The 20,202-nt window shown below is 35.2% G+C and overlaps 1 protein-coding gene across 2 annotated transcripts in view; it reads left to right on the forward strand.

The window, feature by feature from the left end:
- LOC112053394 (dipeptidyl aminopeptidase-like protein 6) overlaps nt 1–20,202 on the forward strand; it is a 156,871-nt gene that overhangs the window by 88,386 nt on the left and 48,283 nt on the right. For both annotated transcript variants that reach the window (XM_052886322.1, XM_052886325.1), the window contains exons 5-6: nt 4,368–4,495; nt 12,866–13,095. In XM_052886322.1, the coding sequence (XP_052742282.1) occupies nt 4,368–4,495; nt 12,866–13,095 (358 nt within the window). The remainder of the gene's footprint in view (nt 1–4,367; nt 4,496–12,865; nt 13,096–20,202) is intronic.

Consider the following 20,202-nt stretch of genomic DNA (forward strand, 5'->3'; position numbering starts at 1 on the left):
CAACATAACAACAAAAATAATTTAATATTTTTCATTACACATACCTACTGAACTTCCCCAAATTATTCTGCTTCTATTTAATATATTTTCATTTCATTTTGACACATATCATCATCATCAGCCGATGAAAATCCACTGCAGGACATAGGCCTTTTGTAATCCCTGCAACTCGCTTAATGTCGTCACTCCACCTGGTGACACACAATTTACTAATAATTTTCACACCATGACGAAATAATTTAATAGCCTCAATAGCTCAACGGTAAGAGCGGTCGGACTCATCACCGAGGGGTGGTGGTTCGATTCCCGCCCGTTGGTCTATTGTCGTACCCACTCCTAGCACAGTCTTTCCCGACTAGTTGGAGGGGAATAGGAATATTGGTCATATTATAAAAAATATGGCAAATATTCTTTAAAAAAAAAAATAAGCGATATCAAAGTTGTACGATTTTGTTCAAACATGTTGAAAATTGTTCTACCAACTTAGACCTATTGGGGCGGACGTTGATAAAGATTGTTGTTGACGGAAAAATATAGAGGGCAGTCATGTGTTCATAACTCACGCTCCATGGCGTGAGGCAGGTGCGTGCGATGTGACCGTTTAGTTTGTCACAAATTGCTCAATTTATTTTGTTATTTCATTTTGTATCTTATTTACATTTTTAAATACTGCTCACTGTACATAAATCAAAATACCCTTGTAATTAATGAACCTTGTTTAAAAATATAATATTTACTTTACTATCAATATGATTAAAAACTAATGGTTAAAGCAAATGTTAGTACTTACAGTTAGATTTTTCCAATAGGCACTTTGAATGATACTCACAGACACAAACACTAGGTATAATTTTCCTCATCGCCAGTTGGATATTTCGAATATTATGATATAATAATACGGGAGCAACAATCAAAGACCGCGTCGCTGACATAACTGATTTATTACCAAAGTACCCACGTACAACACTTACAAGTATCAATTTGCTTCTGATAGTGGTATGCATAAGGTTTTTATATAGGGGAGGTGCTATACGCATAATTTGTACAAAATGGGAAACTCCTCCTCCGATACATGGCCTGCAGCCATGTGAAACGTCGATTCTACAATTTCTACGATCGCAAACGCTTCAAAAATTTAACAATGTATGTGAATGACATACACTATGTCACGTGATTAAGTTGTTGATCGTATCTGTCATTCCCATATATTTTGTTAGTTTTCAAAGCGTTAGCGTTTATAGAAAAAGAATCGACGTGCCTCATGGCTAAAGCTTCAGGGCATGTAGCCATGTTTCATGATTCTCTTTTTACAATTGCAAATGCCCAGGTTCGTAATGAAACCTTAGGGTACATATATCTTTACTGTGCTTAGGGTATGCAGTGCATTTATATGAGTACATTTATGAAGTTCACATCGGCATAATATCTAACTTAGCAACACTTCGAAGGCACACAATTGAATCTTAAGTCGCGTCTACCTATATCTATTAAAAACAAGCGAAGTTCGTCGAAGTAATGGAGCATGCAGTCATTTGTTACAGCCAAGCGACAACCGGTCGTGTTGCAAGATCATCTATCAACATATAAACATACGTAAAAATGGCAACTCTTTAGACTTAGAGGAACAGTTTATCAATCTGCTAGAACAGTTTTTTTCTCCAAATAAAAAGTAAAGTCGAAAATATTAATTAACTTTAATTTGTATTCGCCGTTTACCTGCATCATCATAAAATGTCATCATTATCAGTCTATCTGAGCCAGATCTCCCTCTTATAGGAGAGGGTAGAGCTTGGAACCACCACGCTGCTCCAATGCGGGTTTATGGGCTTAGAGTAATAATGTTAATTAAATTCATTAACGATCACCATTAAACGTTAATGGTAATGACCGGGACCGACGGCTTAACGTGTTCTCTGAGGCATGGGGTGTTACACCACCAACTTCCCAATTCTTTAATAGGAATTTTTAACTGAAAATTTCTGAGAACAAAGTAAAGCTCAGAATCTCAGAGCCCGACCCAGGATTCCAACCTAGTAATTCGAAACCAGGTGGACTGACGACATACGAGTATAGCGAGTTGCAGGGATTTGCTGGGCTCAGGATCGTGATATTTGGAAGTCCAGGCCTGTCCTGCAGTGGACGTCCATCGGCTGTTAAGATGATGATGATGATGATGATGAATCTGAAACCACATAGGGTAACAATAAGAACCAACGAGACAGTTAAAAATGGTAATATTTACTGTATACCAATAATGTAAAATATTATCAATGCACAATACCTAAACTTAATTTGTTGTGTTTGTACATACTCATACATGGAAATGTTAAATCAACGGTGCATATAACAGGTTTCATTTTACGTTTTAAATAAAATGCTTTACGAAAGTGAATCTCTGGAAATATGTTTATACTTGTTTCAAATACAACACATAAAAAGTTTACTATAAATTTATATTAAGCCACTCTTTGTTAGGAATCAATTAATTAATCAATTTTTATTTTGGTAGAATATGGTACATTTACATAGGTCTTTTATATTATATTTAAACATATATCCTGCCATAGTTGGCTTGCAAAACAGTTAACAAATCTTACAAACATGAATAATTTAATTTATAACATGCAAAAGAGAAGTATTTTTTAAATACACTACTACTTTTACTATACAAAATGATCTCATGCAAAAGTATATTAAAATTAAAATAGAATTCTTGCATTATATTTACTATACAAAAGCTTCTTTTTGCCTTTGCTATAAATTCGCCCATTTTTATTATACAGTTAACTTTTGATAGAGCTAGCAACATTTTAAAGTTTCCCATTGACCCATTTGCTCCGCGTTTCATCACGAAAGCTTGCATTTCCAATTATACATTATCGTAAAAGCTATTTCCATTGTCGTGATTTTTGACAATGTTCGGATAAAGATTTCGCGTGACGATAAAACAACACGCGATGTTCATTACTAATCAAATATACATAGAATTGAATACGGTTACCGTATAAAAATGATTTTAGATAAAGTATTTCTTTTATATACTAGACTAGGTAGGTGGGTACTAGGTTTACTGGAAATGTAGCGATTTAAAGGATTGTTGTAGGGATTTATGCAAGGTCATGTACTTAAAACGTTTTAGACATAGTTTTCTATTGCAAAAAAACGATAAAAATCTTACGTTATTGGCGAAATTCATTTTACCTATATGATTTATTGTGACGTATCATGATCATCATCATTAATCTATAGATACTAATATTATAAAGCTGATAAGTTTGTTTGTTTGATTGAACGCGCTAATCTCAGGATCTACTGATCCGATTTGAAAAATTATTTCAGTTTTAGATAGCCCGTTTATCGAGGAAGGCTATAGGCTATATATTATCCCCGTATTGCAGGCTATAGGCTATAGATTAACCACGGGGGTGAAATCGCACGGTGTTAGCTAGTCATAGTAATAAAATTTAGTGTAACTTACACTTAATACATAAGTAAATACTTATTAGTAACGCCCGTGTTTTCGTCCACGTGAAATTCAATTTTTCACCAATCCCGCGGAAACCGTGGGTTTCCGTGGAATAAAAAGTGTGTAGATACAACATGTTATTGTTGCTCAATAACATGTTGTATCTTCCAGTGATAGTTCCATTAAAATCGATTGAGCCATTCCAAAGATTAATCCGTACCTACAAATTAAAAGAGAGACAGAGAGACAAAAATATTAAAAAAGCTTGTCTGTGTTTTGCTCTCGTGTAAACTATAATCACATACGAGTAAGAAAACACAGTTACTCGTATCTTGAAATCATAGACAGACAGTTCAACTTTATTTTTAAATATGACTAACATTCCCGGTACCCTCCAACTAGTCGGGAAAGACTGTATTAGGAGTGGGTACGACAATAGTCCAGCGCTGTGGGAATCGAACCATCACACCTCGGTGATGAGTCCGGCCGCTTTACTGTTGAGCTATCGACGCTCTAATAGACTAGTTGACACTTTATTAAAAGGGTCTTAAATTGTTCATTATTTTTTTTTTATTCTTTACAAGTTAGCCCTTAACTACAATCTCACCTGATGGTAAGTGATGCTGCAGTCTAAGATGGAAGCGGGCTAACTTGTTAGGAGGAGGATGAAAATCCACACCCCTTTCGGTTTCTACGCGGCATCGTACCAGAACGCTAAATCGCTTGACGGTACGTCTTTGCCGGTAGGGTGGTAACTAGCCACGGCCGAAGCCTCCCACCAGCCAGACCTGGACAAATTAAGAAAATCTCAATCTGCCCAGCCGAGGATCGAGCCCAGGGCCTCCGCTTAAGCAGGGCTCTTAGACTAAATTGATTGATGACTTGAGTTTTTTTCCCACAGAGGGTGTTGGAGCCGGCGTCGTATTCGCTGTCAGCAGACCGGCGGTTCCTGCTGCTGGCGCATGCGCCGCGCAAGCTGCATCAGTACTCGTACCTGGCGCGGTACACCGTCTACGACGTACTCACTACGTAAGTCAACCCATATTCGGCTCACTGCTGAGCTCGAGTCTCCTCTCAGAATGAGAGGGTTTATGCCAATAGTCCACCACGCTGGCCCAATGCGGATTGGCAGACTTCACACACGCAAAGAATTTAGGTAATTCTCTGGTATGCAGGTTTCCTCACGATGTTTTGTGTCACCGATTGAGACACGTGATAATTTCTTAAATTGCACACATCTGAAAAGTTGGAGGTGTATGCCCTGGACCGGATTCGAACCCACACCCCCCGGAATCGGAGGCAGAGGTCATATCCACTGGGTTATCACGGCTCTACGTAGTTACTACGTAAGTTATCTGTACCAATATTATAAAGAGGAAAGATTTGATTGTTTGTTTGTGTAATTAGCTCTGCAGCATCATCATCATCATCATTATCAGCCGATGGACGTCCACTGGACATTAATGTATTCCTTCAAAAACGCGAACCACGCAGGGAAACCGCGCAGCATCTGCTATAAAAAAATAAACTTTTTTATGCAGGTACATCTAAAGACATCAGCCGATAAAAGTTCTAATCCTAGTTTTTTTTTTGGAAAATAATACAATAAGTAACTTAACTAACTAACTTGTCCCTAATAACTATACAAATCATGCCCACGTGGAATGGTGGCTAGAATACTGGCTGCATTTCCGCGCTGGACAGCCAGGCTGATCCTTTGAGCAAAAAAGTAAGCCAGCCCTTCTTAAATAATGTATGGGTTTTTAAAAGATCAACTGTTTAGTTAATTGCCGGCTCTTCTCTTCTCAGCGGAACCTGCCTTTTGAACCGGTGGTAGATAGTCTTTACAAAAACTGTTTTTAAATAAAAATAATAATAATATAAGTTTGTCCTTCAACTTGTGCTAATTTACAATGTTTCATATAATGTTTATTGAAGAGCTAAAATTTATTTACTTAGAAAGTTATTCAGTAGATCATTATTGCAATAGTTAGAAAATAGTATATAAAAAATAGTTAATAAAACCTATCAAAAGCTAGATATCTTAATATTAATCAACATTCCTATTTATCTGTAAAAATCTTTAGATACCTGAATTTCTGAAGACTAAAACTCGGCTATTTATTGAACAAAATTAATTATTTCAACCAGCTTTTAAGGGCTCAGTGATTCAAATTAAGAGTTTCCTTTTCAACGGGCTGAATTACCATTATTTCGTACGATTATGGACACGAATTTCATAATGCTTTACTCAAACGAAATTAATTGTATTACAATAAAACTATGCTTCGAAAAGCTTTATAGGGTTCTGAAAGACATTAATTTTTCTTTTATGATTTTTATGATCATGAACACATATTTTATAACACTTTATTCAAACTTTTATTATTATTAAATCATGAAAATCGGTTCTAAAGAGTGTATTCGTTTTTTTAACACGCTTACATACATAGTTACTTGTGTTACGCCTTCGTGAATCATATAAGACCACATTGACAGCGAGTGGGAACACAACATTCAGGTTTACCCTGAACGTCAGTATTACTTCTCATTGCTGGTTCTGTAGTTCTAACAAACTCACAGAAGGTAATAGTGCTTTGGTTGAGCGAGTGAGACTGGGTGAGCGAGTGAGATTAGTTGTGGCATCTTTTTAATGAAAACTATATGTAGGAAATCAAATCTTGGAATCTTAATTTTTCCCACGAGATACTTTACGAGCAAATGTGTTATAAAGTATATAATGTAAGTTAACACAAAATTAAGCATGTGCATGTTTGCGTTATGAGGAGTAGCTAAAGTCGGATCACATTTTGCGGTTATTTTATAGTCACGTAACATATCTATATTATAAAATATCGTTGGATAATACATAATATACATGTACTTTTAAAAACAAATACACATCAAACCCACCACATGTTAAACTTTCAACATAACATGGTTTGAATACATAAAGTTGTAAAGTTTCCTTGAAAATACAACTCAATCATAACTTTTGTTGAACTACTTCTTTACTTGACTTGTTCATTTACGTTTTAACATAAATACATATTACGTCAATATTCAGGCACACATTCTGTGTTACCTTATATTTAATAAACTCGACGAAAGCAGTATTCATTTTCCATATAAATTTTACGACGGAAAACAATTTCACGTAGAAAATCCATTTTTCCCACGTTACAAGACCAGCAATAAATCTTTTATGCTTTACAACGCGTGGGGCTTAATAAAATTACGAGTAAAATGACGAATGGGACGGTGCTCAAGGAAGCATTTTTGTGTGAAATTAGAAAATTTCCACTTTCTGCCTTGCTGACAGCAATATTAAGTTGTGATTTATAAATCAAAACGTTACGCCGTCGCCATTCCTAAAAAGTTCATTTCCATATTAGGGCTCCGTACGTCAACAGTGGCGTGCACTCCATAGATGCAAAAACGCACTGCCTACCCTATACAAACGTTGGACCACAGAATACATAGTTGGACAAGGAATTTTCTAATTTTACTTATAATGCATTTCCTACTTAAAAACCTTGAGCACGCCACTCAAAATAAAAATACGGAATACTTCAAGTGTCACTTGGTTGTCGATCTGCCTGTGAGTCACCCTTTTCTCAGAAACGCATGAAGGTATCCTTCCTAAAGCTCCATTACCTACGATCGGCGGTAAGCTTCCTAAACTCCTCCTTGTCCATGACTAAGCGAAAAAGTTCTCCGACTGTCTATAAGCCATTCCAGTCCCTTATATTTCGTAGCCAGGACTTTTTCCTACGGATACTTTCTTGATTCTTTCTTCCTACAGACTGGTTTCCTGGTAATTTAATTAAATTATTACGATGTCTGGCGAATGGCTATAGCACGAAGCTAAATTGTCTTGCGATAAGATTTCTCATAATATTATTATCTACGCCTCATACTTACTTGGACGATTGTGGAACTGGACTTTTGAAATTGTCGTTAATAACCCATATTTGGCCCACTGCTGAGCACAAGTCTCCTTTTGGAATGAGAAAAAAAATGCCTTTTATTTCCAGTAATAATATTATTATATTATCCTTAAGGAAATACACTTTATACTTGGACGATTGTGGGACTGGATCTTAAATTCGCTATCTTGAAAAGCCACTAAACTCTATAGTTGCCTCACGAACTTATCTCTGGTATAGTTAGTTATATATGGTTGACAACTTATATCTTGATAAAACAAACTTATATAGTTTTAGTTATACAAGTAGGTATTTTTTTTAATAAATGCATAAAATAAGTTACTACATTTTGTTAAACTTGTTTGGTCCATCGTTGTGCCTGAAAAAACGTAACGCGTCACAGAATATAAAATCGCCTTGTCCCGTTTCATTTCAGAGACTACGCATAAATAGTTTTTTTTTCGAGGGAATGCAGTGGATGCTGTATATTCGTCTATTGATTTCTATCTACGGTTTTATATAAAAAAATTAACAAGCGTTTCTCGGTTTAAGTTTAGGCAAAGCAAGCACGTCTGAAAAACGTCGTAATGGGGATGAATATAAGGTCAATGTTAACTAATTTATACATAAGAAGCAAAGATTATCTGGATATTTGCAAAATAAATGAGATTATAAAATTTCAAAATATATTAAAAATATTTTATCGTAATTAGATGAAAATTCATACAGTTTTAGCTTTCTTACATTAAATGTGATATTTTTTAATATGTGAACTATAAACATAAACGCACAAATAACAAAGATATTAGTAGTTTTGTTTGAACGTACATATAAATCTAACGATCATTACATTGCCTACGACGTCATCAGTTCGTGCCATTTTGTATGGGGCGTTTTTCAGGGATCCGCGGCAGCACCGCAAATCTGACTCTTTAAATCCCTGTAGCTCCGAAAGTAATGATCGCAGATACCCTGTTCCTTTTACAAAATTGCTTTACTATTAGTATACTCTTAATTTATATACAATTTAAAAAATTGTCATCATCCCTATTACATAACAACATCACGTAAAGGTACGACGATGTATCAAAACAACAACTGGAATAGCTGTTTCGCGATAATCACATACACCTTCCCTTATCAACATGTAAATTGCATTATGTCCGGATAACAACATCACTGTTCCAATTTGTCGTTTGTAATTGACATAACCATGTGTTTGTATTCGCGTTTCGTACAAACTGGGTGTTCCCGAGCGAAGTATTTAGGTTACATACATCGTACATACAACCGAGTAAAAGTTCACTCGGTATCGCCAATCTATTTTGGGAAGAAGAAGTTGGGGTTTTATATTTTTCATTATGGCTTCGCAGTTTGTGCATTCAGCCAGTCCTCAAGTAATGATATTTTAAGATAGGGTCCAACATCTGTCGTTGTCCATTAGTCGGTATTAGTCAAGTCCTGCCATGCTTTAGTGAGGCGAAGGCGACCTTATCAAAACTCTAATAGAGTCCACCGAAACAACCGAATTAATAATTTGAAACACTATTGTTCAATCTCTAGATCACTTGTGCACCTTTATAGATACCGGAGGGTGACTTAGTGGACACAAAAGGGTGTATAAAAATATGAGAAATTGAAAAAAACATATGTAGAGTTGCAGTTTAATATGTCAACCGATCTTTTGATAAACAAGGCGATCTTCATACAAACTTTGTGCTAGACATTGCCTTTATGCATATACCCAGGTAATGCATGGTACTAGATTTCACAAATATTAGAAATCAAACGAATCCAGATCATTAAGTTGGAGATTTATGGGAACAAACATAACGTAGTCGTATGGCAAACAAACTATAAAAATCATTGAGACTGTCTTTTATTATCTTCTATCATGTGAGATGAAAATATACTTGGCGCTGTATGAGATTGTAATTTTATTGTTCAACTTTATGAATCTGTTAAAGAATTTTAGGCACATCCTGACTAGAAAATATAAATGATATTTATTCTCCGAAAAACGTCGAGTTTTTCGGAGAATAAATATCATTATATAATATATCATTATATATCATCATATATAATATCATTATATTCTAAGGAATTCTGAGGAATTCTTAATAGCATCGAGTTAAAAATTGTTAGTCCTACTCCTGGAAAAGCACATTACCCTGTCGTTCTTAGCCATAATCACTATTATCTGATAGCAGACATTACTATGACAAGACCATTATGCCTGCCATAGTTACTCTATTTTATTTAGGTTATATTTAACAAATGTAGGTGACATACTCGTTAAACGCTTAATTGAATAATGAAATAATGAAAGGTAATCCACGTAACTTATTTTCCATAAAGTAATCATTATCTATCCCTTATCCCACTGAAGTGAGGTCGGAAAAATGTGTCAATCTTTTTCATTCGTCTCTATTACTCGTAACCCATCGCCTTTTACACACGCATGTCATCTTTCACATGCTCCAGCTATCTCATCTTTGGCCTTGCTCATCTCTTATGTTCTTCTACTTGCACATTCAACATTTTTCTAGTAATATGACTTTCCTCCCTACACAATACCCTGTCCAAAGCTAACCTTCTACTCTTCAATTTTTCTTTCACTCTATTCTATTTTATAGTAATGAACATAATTCATATGAAATAATAAAACTCAAACCGCGTAACTAACCAAATGTAACGAACAAGTTCATAACCTAGTTATTATTATATTGAGCAAAAACCACTTCAGTTCCGCTTCAACCCCACATGCTTTGAAATGAAAAGCGAACAAAATCGGGCCGCCTATTTAATATGAGTCCGGAATACGCTAGCCTCGATTAAAGATTTATGAATGTAAACACGCGGAGCTGAAGTTGAAATGTGCTGCATTCAGTTCCATACAATCTATTTTGAACTTCATAATGTTTTTCAAAGGTATAGAAGCTCCATTGGAACACTCGTATAGAGATATAAAGTGTATTATAGTTCTGTGGTACTAGCAAAGTCGTGCACAATGTGTTTAACTAGGTACAAGTACACTATACGTACAATTTGCGCCGTGGCGTGGCGGGCCTTGTATCAAAATTAGTTAGGGGGCCCAATAGATGATCAGCAAATCCCGAAAAATCTCTTTAGTTTTGATTTACTCTACCTAACTCTTTCAACTCAATCTACCTATTGCTTTTTTAAGTTTGTCATTTCTGCAGTTTTTTGTTTTTTTTTTCGGAAAGCACCACTAGATTAAGTAATATTGTAAATTACTATTTTCAAATTTTTGTACAATTTTTTTACAATCTTTCATACGTAAGGGGCCCCTGTAGACCGAGAGCCCTGTAATAAGGATACGGCAGATACGGCGGTATTGGTAAGGCGGTAAGCTCCAGTGGAATATTCGTATAGACAAAGTACTTATAATTCTACGGTAGTCGTGTACTTTATTTTCGTGCTAACGGCAGCCAGCAACGAATTCACCACCAGTCGCTAAATATTTGAAATGCACTGCATTGCCTCATGTAGAATCCTGGGAGATTACTACTGCATTTTTCTAGTTTACTCTTTTATCTTACTATTATAACGCGAAAGTTTGTATGGATGTATGTTTGGATGTTTGTTGTTCTTTAACGCCGCTACTACAGAAGCGATTTGGCTGAAATTTGGAATGGAAATGCATTTTGCTCTGGATTAACACATAGGCTACCTTTTATCTAAGCTATTATACGCCTTTGAAATTGTAAAACGAATGTAAAATTTCAAAGGTGTTGCAACTACTTAACTATACATGACAGCCACACCCCAATTTTCTTTATCTACTTGCATAGATAGATAATGCAGGCTGCTGGATACCGCAGATATAAAGTAAATTTTGTTTGTAGTTTAAATATGTTTTGAGAATATGTCTCCCGGTAGAATTTCTAATCGCTTGTACCAGGCCTCCATAAAAACTAATGGACTCGCGTATTTTATGCTCTCGCACGTTTGCTGCGGGAATTATTTGCCAACAAAATCCTAAACCGTGACTCGGAATTAACATTTATTCATTTACGAAAAGTTCGTGGATAACAAATTGTAAACGTTATTTAAATTTGAATAAGGATATTGTATCCTTATTCAAATTTAAATAGAGTTTAAATTTGAATAAGGATTTAATTTTAAATACTCGTACATTTACATTTTGATTTTGACTAGTTAGTTAGTTAGACTAGTTTTTCTGATAATAAAAATTAAAAGATAAAAAAATAATAGAGTTCTGAATCTGAACAGGGGAAATACACTTGGCATAAAAAATATTAATGAGAAAACTATCTTTAGATATCAAACAAGATAAAAAATCGGTTGTCTGAAAAGTCGGTTTACTGACGATAGTTGAACGAGACAACGTCATAAGAAAATATTGATGGGATGGTTGCATATATAATAATCTTCATAGACCGGAATATACTTTATTTCTTGTAAAAAAAGTTGGCAACCCTAGAGCGAGGGGACGCATGACGTCATTTTTTTCGAGTGTGCAGCCGGCTCCATCGAATTATAAGACGTTGCCACGTCAAAAGTCTCCAAGAAATGCAAAAGAATACGTGTAGGTATTCGTGATTCGTCGCAAAAACATGCAAATTAATTAAATTAGTATCGTATCTTCTTACAGTCATACGAAATCATATTATACGTGTTGCAAATTCCGTTTATTACGCAATTTTGTATTAAGACCCATATTTTATATATTTTACAAATACAAGATACATGAGAAATAGAAACTGTTTCCATAAATATCACGTTTCAGACCCAATACGCCCCTTCTCAAACCTAACAAAATACATTTAATAACTATGAGATAGATATCCTACTTTAAAAGATTACTCTATAAACCTCTCTAGCAAGCCTGTTACGTAAGTGAATGAATACATTTCAAGTAAAGTACAGGAACAAAGCAAATGCGCTTAAGAGAATCTCTGAACAAACTTGTCTGTTTGTACTGAGATTAGTATTAGATGGTATAACAAATGAAATACTAGTATTTTGTTATAAATATCAGGTTAAACTCGTCATAACCATTTACGAATTTATTCAAATTCACACATTTCATTCATAACGAATTAAACACATTGACCAATCTTTTGAGTCTTTTGAAACACTTGTCATTGTATCGATGTTATTGTAAATATCTCAATTTGTTATCTTTTTTTATGAAAAAAATATTTTTATCTTTTTTTAATACAAGTAGGTAAGTCCGTACAAATTCTCTATATTAACATAACCACATAATCACATTTTTTAAATCTTCAACTAATATTCTACCAGTGACACTGTTATCCAATAAACAGCTTTTTATATAAGTAGGTAAATATAACATCTAATAAACCTACTGAAAATAGGCTTCCTCTCTTACATGAAACTTGATGTTTCTAATCTGGTCTCCTATATTAGGCCTGGTTGGCGGACCATTTACCAAGTTACTAAAACTTGTATATGTTTACAGGGAATCCTACCCATTAACACCACTACCGGATGACGTCGGCGGAGGGGTCATAACCGAAGGGCCTTACCTCCTCTTGGCTATGTGGACTCCCAAGGGGCATGGCCTCATCACGGTGAAAGACTACGACATCTTCTACCGGCCAGCTCCTCGGTCTTCAACGGGGTACCGGGTCACAGATACCGGAATACCCGGTAGAGTGAACAATGGTGTGCCGGATTGGTTGTACGAAGGTAAGCCTTCATTATTTTGAATCACATCAGCATCTATTGTGTCCATTTTAGTCAATATTTACAAAAACTTTTTATTAGAGATAATTTATGAGTTGAATCTGAATCTTTCTTCTTTAAGTGCCTCTTCATTAATGAAGATCAGCTTTCTAAATTTCCCCTTGTCCATGGCTAGGCGAAAAAGTCCTTCCGCTGTTTGTATGCTTGATTGCTTGTCCACTTCCTTATGTTTCGTAGCCAGGACTTCTACCTTCTCCTCCTCTATTGCCTGCAATCATTATAATTGTTTGAAGCAAATTATATCTATCGTGCCGTAAAATATATCCGAGGTACGAGATCTCCTTGTATTCAGCTGTAGGTCATTAAAAACCTATCAGCAAAGACCAGCAAGCTAATTCACTAACTTTGACTATGTTGAGATTCTATGTAACAAATGTCATTCGGTGCCTACTGACAACCCATCGTGGATATCATACAATAGGTAGACATTTCTCTGTTGATTTGATGTTTGTTTTAATAGGTTGCCAATAAAAATCAAATTAGTGAATAGGCCAGCAGAACGCTTCGTTTGACGGTACTCAAACGAATTAGCGTTCTGGTACTCGTAACATGCCAAGTAGCAATTAATCAGGAAGATAATAAATATATCAATTAAGTAGGTACCTTTTTCTATAGGCATAGCGCGCCACTATTTCATCATTTAATTGACTAACTTATCGTAGAACTTATCGTTTGACGACCTCCGTGGCGCAGTGATATGCGCGATGGATTTACAAAACGGAGGTCCTGGGTTCGATCTCCGGCTGGGTCGATTGAGATTTTCTTAATTGGTCCAGGTCTGGCTGGTGGAAGGCTTCGGCCGTGGCTAGTTACCACCCTACCGACAAAGACGTACCGCCAAGTGATTTAGGTACGATGTCGTGTAGAAACCGAAAAGGGGTGTGGATTTCATCCTCCTCCTAACAAGTTAGCCCGCTTCCATCTTAGACTGCATCATCACTTACCATTAGGTGAGATTGCAGTCAAGGGCTAACTTGTAAAGAATAAAAAAAAGAAGAAGAATAAACAGGTAATACTGTGATAATATGGATTACTTTAACACTAAAACGGGTGACTTTTTATAAAACGTTCTTTCCAATACCATGCGGTAGACTTTGTAACCAATTTTACATTCTCAAACGGAGTTTTCAAATGAACTTCCTGCCGCAAGAAGAGGCACTCGATCCCGGTCCGCTTTACAGCACCCCTCCACTCTTCCACTGTGTACCTTTATGTCCCCTTTCTATGTACCCTCATCGATACCGATTTTCCCGTCAAGTGTTCCGGCGAACGGGTTTGAATAATGGCCACTGAAGTGCGTTTGAAAGAGAAAGCTTACTGTTAAATACTCAGAGTTCGAATTTGAATACTACGGATATATTCAAAGTGATTACCCGTTACATAACCTATTGCTACTGTAGTTGAATTAGTAAGTGGCTAGACATTGTGCATGTTATTGGGGAGGTAGGTAAATATTATAGTATAGTATTATTATACAATTTATTGAAAAAGTATTACTGTCAACATTTTTTCTCTAATCATCGTCATTATCAATCTATTTTACGGCCCATTTGAAGCTCAAGCTTTCCTCCTCATATGGAGCTTAGACCCACCACGTGGCTCTAATGCGGGTTGGCGGGTACCTAACATTAAATACCTCGTTCTCGTGCGTGTAAGAAATTATACTTTTCTAGTCGAATCACCAAAGCTACACGATGACTTTTGACTTTTTTTCACGATGAATACTTCGTTACTAGCGAACGGATTTCCATTCAATTTCATTAGAAAATTACGATAAATCTGGAGCTATTATTAAATTTGGAGTTATACCTAGATACAAACAAGCATATTTCATCAAGATCGAACGTAAGGAAAAATGGTAACAAAAAATACTGAATTCCACAAACGCAGAACGCAGTCATAGGCCTGTACTTACATACGTAGGTACTTATGAAAGATAGTTTATAGTATAATGCAGAAAAAAGTAACTTAATTTATTATCTCATGGAAAGCAAGTTTTACGAATATCCATCTTTTTAGATTGTACAAGTAATCGTTTTCATTGGCTTACAGCTGCAAAAAAATAACACTACATTAATAAATACATGCAAGGTACAAAATTAAAATTACATTGCCAACATGAAAAAAAATATTAAGCTATATAAGCATTTCTCTGTTGTTAAAGAATTTTAAATTAAGGACCCAACTCAAGTTATGGTTCCTCTTATGCAAAATTCAAAGACTTTTTAAACATAAGACGTTTTATTTTAGGAAATATCGAATTTCCTTTGCGTCCAAAGAAGACCTATGGAGCTAAGGGGCGGCAACGCAATCAATAGCTATTGAAATTCAACATTAAGCCTCCCGACATAGACATAACAAACGACAGTTTCTCAAAGACTTGAAATCCAATCCTGCTTTAAATTTTCGATAATCTTCATATAAAGAAAGTATTTTTTAAAACTCGAAAATGTGGTTAAGTAACTTCAACTATTCTTACTAGGTGTTATTTTTAACCCCCGACGCAAAAAGTCTGTGTTAAGTGTTATAAGTTTGACGTGTCTGTCTGTTTGTCTGTCAGTCAATCTGTGGCACCATAGCTCCCGAACGGATGAAGGATTTCAATTCAGTTTGTTTTGTATGAAAGGTGACTTATGTGTGATTGTTCTTACATATGTTTGATGAAAATCGGTTGAGCCGTTTAAAAGTTCTGGGGGGTGAAATTAGAGAATGTCTGCAAATATACTCGAGTGGGGTCTCAAAATAAAGCGCATTAAAAGAGAATAATAATTACTTGATTGAGAGTATAATTAATAATTTCATGACATTCAGAGTTTTTTTTAAATTTTAAATTTTATGTTATATAACACTCGAAAATGTGGCGACTTAACAAGGTGTTATTTTGTAAAACGTACCGATCTAGACAGTATTTTGACATGAATTGAAAAATTACAGCAACATTATTTAATTTCCAAGTACAAAGGATGATGGAGTAATTAAGGAAATTCGTAAATACCAAGACACTGAGGATTTGTATTATCAATATTCATATTTCATTTAAAACTTTTTAATAAGCTTCAACTTGAAACAGAAAATGATATATATCGTATACACTCACGCTTTCTTTTTTGTGACATCAAAATACATTAATTTCATTTCCATCCAAACACAAGGGACAAGGGAATAATTAAGAAATTTCGTAAATACCAAGACTCTAAGTATTCGTGTTATCAATATTCATATTTAATTTAGAACTTTTATATAAGCTTTAACATGAAACAGTTTGACTTGGGTAAACTCGGGCTTTTTTTTGTGACCCAGTCTCGTAAACACCAATTTTCCTGTTGAGTTTTCCAGCGTTTGAATAATCGACGTAGTGCTAGTAGAGGCGGCACATCTAAAACGGTACCTATGTAAAAGTGCATAGAGTTGAAATTCAAGAAACACAATTTTTATTAGTGTATTCCTCTTAATGGATTGTTCAGTGGCAATCGCTCAGTATTGGTAGCTATTATTGCGTGTTGTAAATTACGTGATGGGAAACTACAACCAGCTTAGAAATGAAAAGAAATAGTACGTTTGTGTATTGTAAATAGTAAATACCTAAATCCTTGACAAGCCAATATGCATCAGAACAGTGTGATAGGTCTACGTCTGACGTGTTATAATCTAATCTCTTTCTATGAGAAAATAGGTTTAGTTAGCCCTTTTTATTAATCTAGACTATCACATCACACTAATATTATAAAGGCGAAAGTTTGTGTGTAAGTGTGAATGTTTGTTCCTCCTTTACGCTGCGGCTACTGAAGCGAATTGGCTGAAATTTGGAATAGAAATAGATTTTATTCTGGATTAACACAAAGGCTACCTCCGTTTTTATAGGGCTAAGCACTAGTCTCCTCTCAGAATGAGAGGGGGAGGAAAGGGAACCCAATGCGGATTGGCTGACTTCACACACGTAGAGAATCGAGAATATTCTCAGGTTTGCAGGTTTCCTCACGATGTTTTTCCTTAACCGTTTGAGACACGTGATATTTAATTCCTTAAAATGCACATAACTGAAACGTTGGAGGTACCTTTCCCTGACCGGATTCTAACCTACACTCTCCGAATCGAAGGCAGAGATCATATCTACTGAGCTACCACGGCCAAGTAAGTAATAATAATCCTTTCAAAAAGTATAAAAATAAATCTTCCAAGATATTAATTATTCTTGTACTGTTGAAGCTTTTCTCCATCAATCATTACCGTGAACTCATCTAGATCGAGAAACACTGAACCTAAAAAGTTCCGCCAAAAGAGATTCGTAATAAGTTTTAATTTCATCACGAGGGCGATAATGTTTCCTCCATTCAGTGAAAGCGTTGTGAATTCGTTTCAACCTGGAATCTTATCTTAATGAGCCCAGTCTGCCTTTCTTGAATTCTTTTTAGAGGCATGTCCGGCGAATATAAATAAATGTTACCTCACATTTTTCGTATTTCTGTTACAGAGCAGATTTCTTTCCGATTGTAAAAGGAAATTTTGTAGTCTACGAGTGTATATTTAAAACTTACAGACGCCCCGCAGTTTGTCCTTCGTAATTTTCGATCCCATGGAAATACGGGAATAAAATAATAAAATATAGCCTATGCCACTCCAGAGATTAGGCCTACAGCCTCACAAACTTTACGTATTTACAATATTATTATAGATATAAATATATAGATGTCACTGACCGTGCTACACAGTTGCCATAGAGTGTGTACAATAGCACATGTGTTTTTCCAGACACCTATCCTAAACCCTGTGCTAAAAATTTCATCCGTTCTGGCATTATTGAATAACAAACTTTCACGACTGAACCACTAAGTTTCTTTTAAAAGTTATTTCACCAGTGTAAAGCTATAATGTCAGTGAGTAGCATAGGCTATATTATATCCCGGTTTTTCCATTCGTTAGTTAATATAATAAATGTAAAGAGTTCGAACGCGCTATCTCTGAAAGTATCAGTAGTGTTTGAAAAATTAATTATTATTTGATCATCGTCGAAATTTATGTAAAACTATCGATTTTCAGTTTTCCTTTTGACGTAAAACAATTATATTTTGCCGTTATAATCGTTTCAAAGAATCCAATCTCATGCTGATGAAATGGTAAAAGCTCAAAATTCATTCTTGTTTATTGGTGTGAAAAGTTCGCCTGTGAAATTTATCGGACCGGAAATCGATTACGGGACCTTTCGATTACGCAGCGGACATTAACACTGTAGCTGTGGAGTCAATGAATTCAATACGCCAACGAATATTTAATTTGCGTTATCAAAGCGTAATTACGTAAATGATGAAGCAAAATATTTTGTAATAACTGTGATGGAAAATCGATATTTAATTTATACGGACGCGTAATAAAAGAGTAGGTTTTTATTATATTCTCTAAGGGCGACAACGCTGAGATTAAAGTACTCGTCAAGTAAAATGTAAAACTAAAATGTGGCAATGAGTCACCACAATTTTTTAAGATACTTCTATGTGATGAAATCGTTATAAAGAAATTATAAAAATGGTAGATAAAAGATAACTTGGACAAGGATAAGATTTGTTTCACTGTGATTTTGAAATAGTATTAGTGCATTTTGAGCTTGACTGGATAAGTACTGCCGCATAGTTTATTTCTGAAGCCTTGGTTCATTGCTGTTTCAGTATGTAGGGAGTGATTGCCGGACGCAATTAAAGACCTTCGACCATTAATTACAGGACCTGCCTCGCTAGACATTACCCCTCTGGCAAATATCAAGAAAAAATTATCTAACGCGTTTATAAAAACTGTTGCTATAAAATCAAAGATGTTTCATTGTTGTAATCGTTTTTATCGTATAAAGAGCTCCCTAAGAAATCCGATGTGTGAGTTTACCACGAAAAACGACAGACAATTTCATTGGTGAATTTGAGTGCGTTACATCTCCATATCTAATTCCTCGACGTTAAAGACACATGAAGGTTTAGCAATGCTTCAGATTCGTAGCATATTCTGCTATAGTAAATGTCAGAGCTTTATCAGTTTGTTAATTTACTCAAAATGGGGTAAATTTCGCCAAGAGTTGATTTTTTTAAACAACCAATAACGCTATTGTCATGTAAAACTTAGTGTTAGTTTTTTTAGTATCAAAACGCAAGGTGAGACAGCACACTAAAGTAACCCACGTGTACTTAAACCACACTATGTGAGCGGCTAACAATCAAAATCACGACTCTACCCCTAACGTTTGAACCATAATGTAAAATTGGTACCAAAATGATTGCTGTGACAAACTACACACGATGAAATACATTTTTTTTTTATACTAATTGTTACATAACTTTTTAACCACATGATTAAAAACTCTGATAAAGCTCACACAACTTCTTTAGACATTGCTCTTTCATATTGTTATGATAAAAATAAGAAATTCAAAAATTCATAACACAATTTTTTAATTTGAAAAAAAAGTACATCGTTTCATGTATTTATTTTTCGATCTTTCGCCATTTTGTATCTTATAAACTTTAAGAGATTAACCTCATCTCATTCGACACAGAATTACTTGAAATATTACGTATTGAAATTTCAGGTCGAATTTTTTAAACCGACCTGAATTTTTTAAACCGACCAACTACCGAAAATGTGTAGAAGTGAATTTAGGCATTTTCATCGTTTATTTCAAAGTATCGTGTCGTATCCAAAATATCGTATGTATAACATCGTGTGTAGATTGTCACAGCCATCATTGTGGTATCAATTTTACATTATGGGTACATCAACTAAAGACATTTTTTGGCCGCTCGTCTACAAAAGCTGTAGCCATTTATCACACTAAAAGTGAATAAATAAGGATAACTAAATGACGCTTTGTTCTATTTTCGTTCGTAATAAAGTGCGCATCTAATGATCTTCCCCTTTCAATATTTATTACTTACTCGCCATCTCTGGGGCATAAAGGATAATGCTGTCCTTTGGCTAGATCGTAAATAACTTATTCAGTGAATATAAAAGTCTCACGGCAATTTATTGTGCCTATTTTATTTATGTAAAAAGTCTCGACACTCCGCTTCC

The sequence above is a fragment of the Bicyclus anynana genome, chromosome 2 (genome assembly GCF_947172395.1).
Source record: "Bicyclus anynana chromosome 2, ilBicAnyn1.1, whole genome shotgun sequence".
Lineage (NCBI taxonomy): Eukaryota > Metazoa > Arthropoda > Insecta > Lepidoptera > Nymphalidae > Bicyclus > Bicyclus anynana.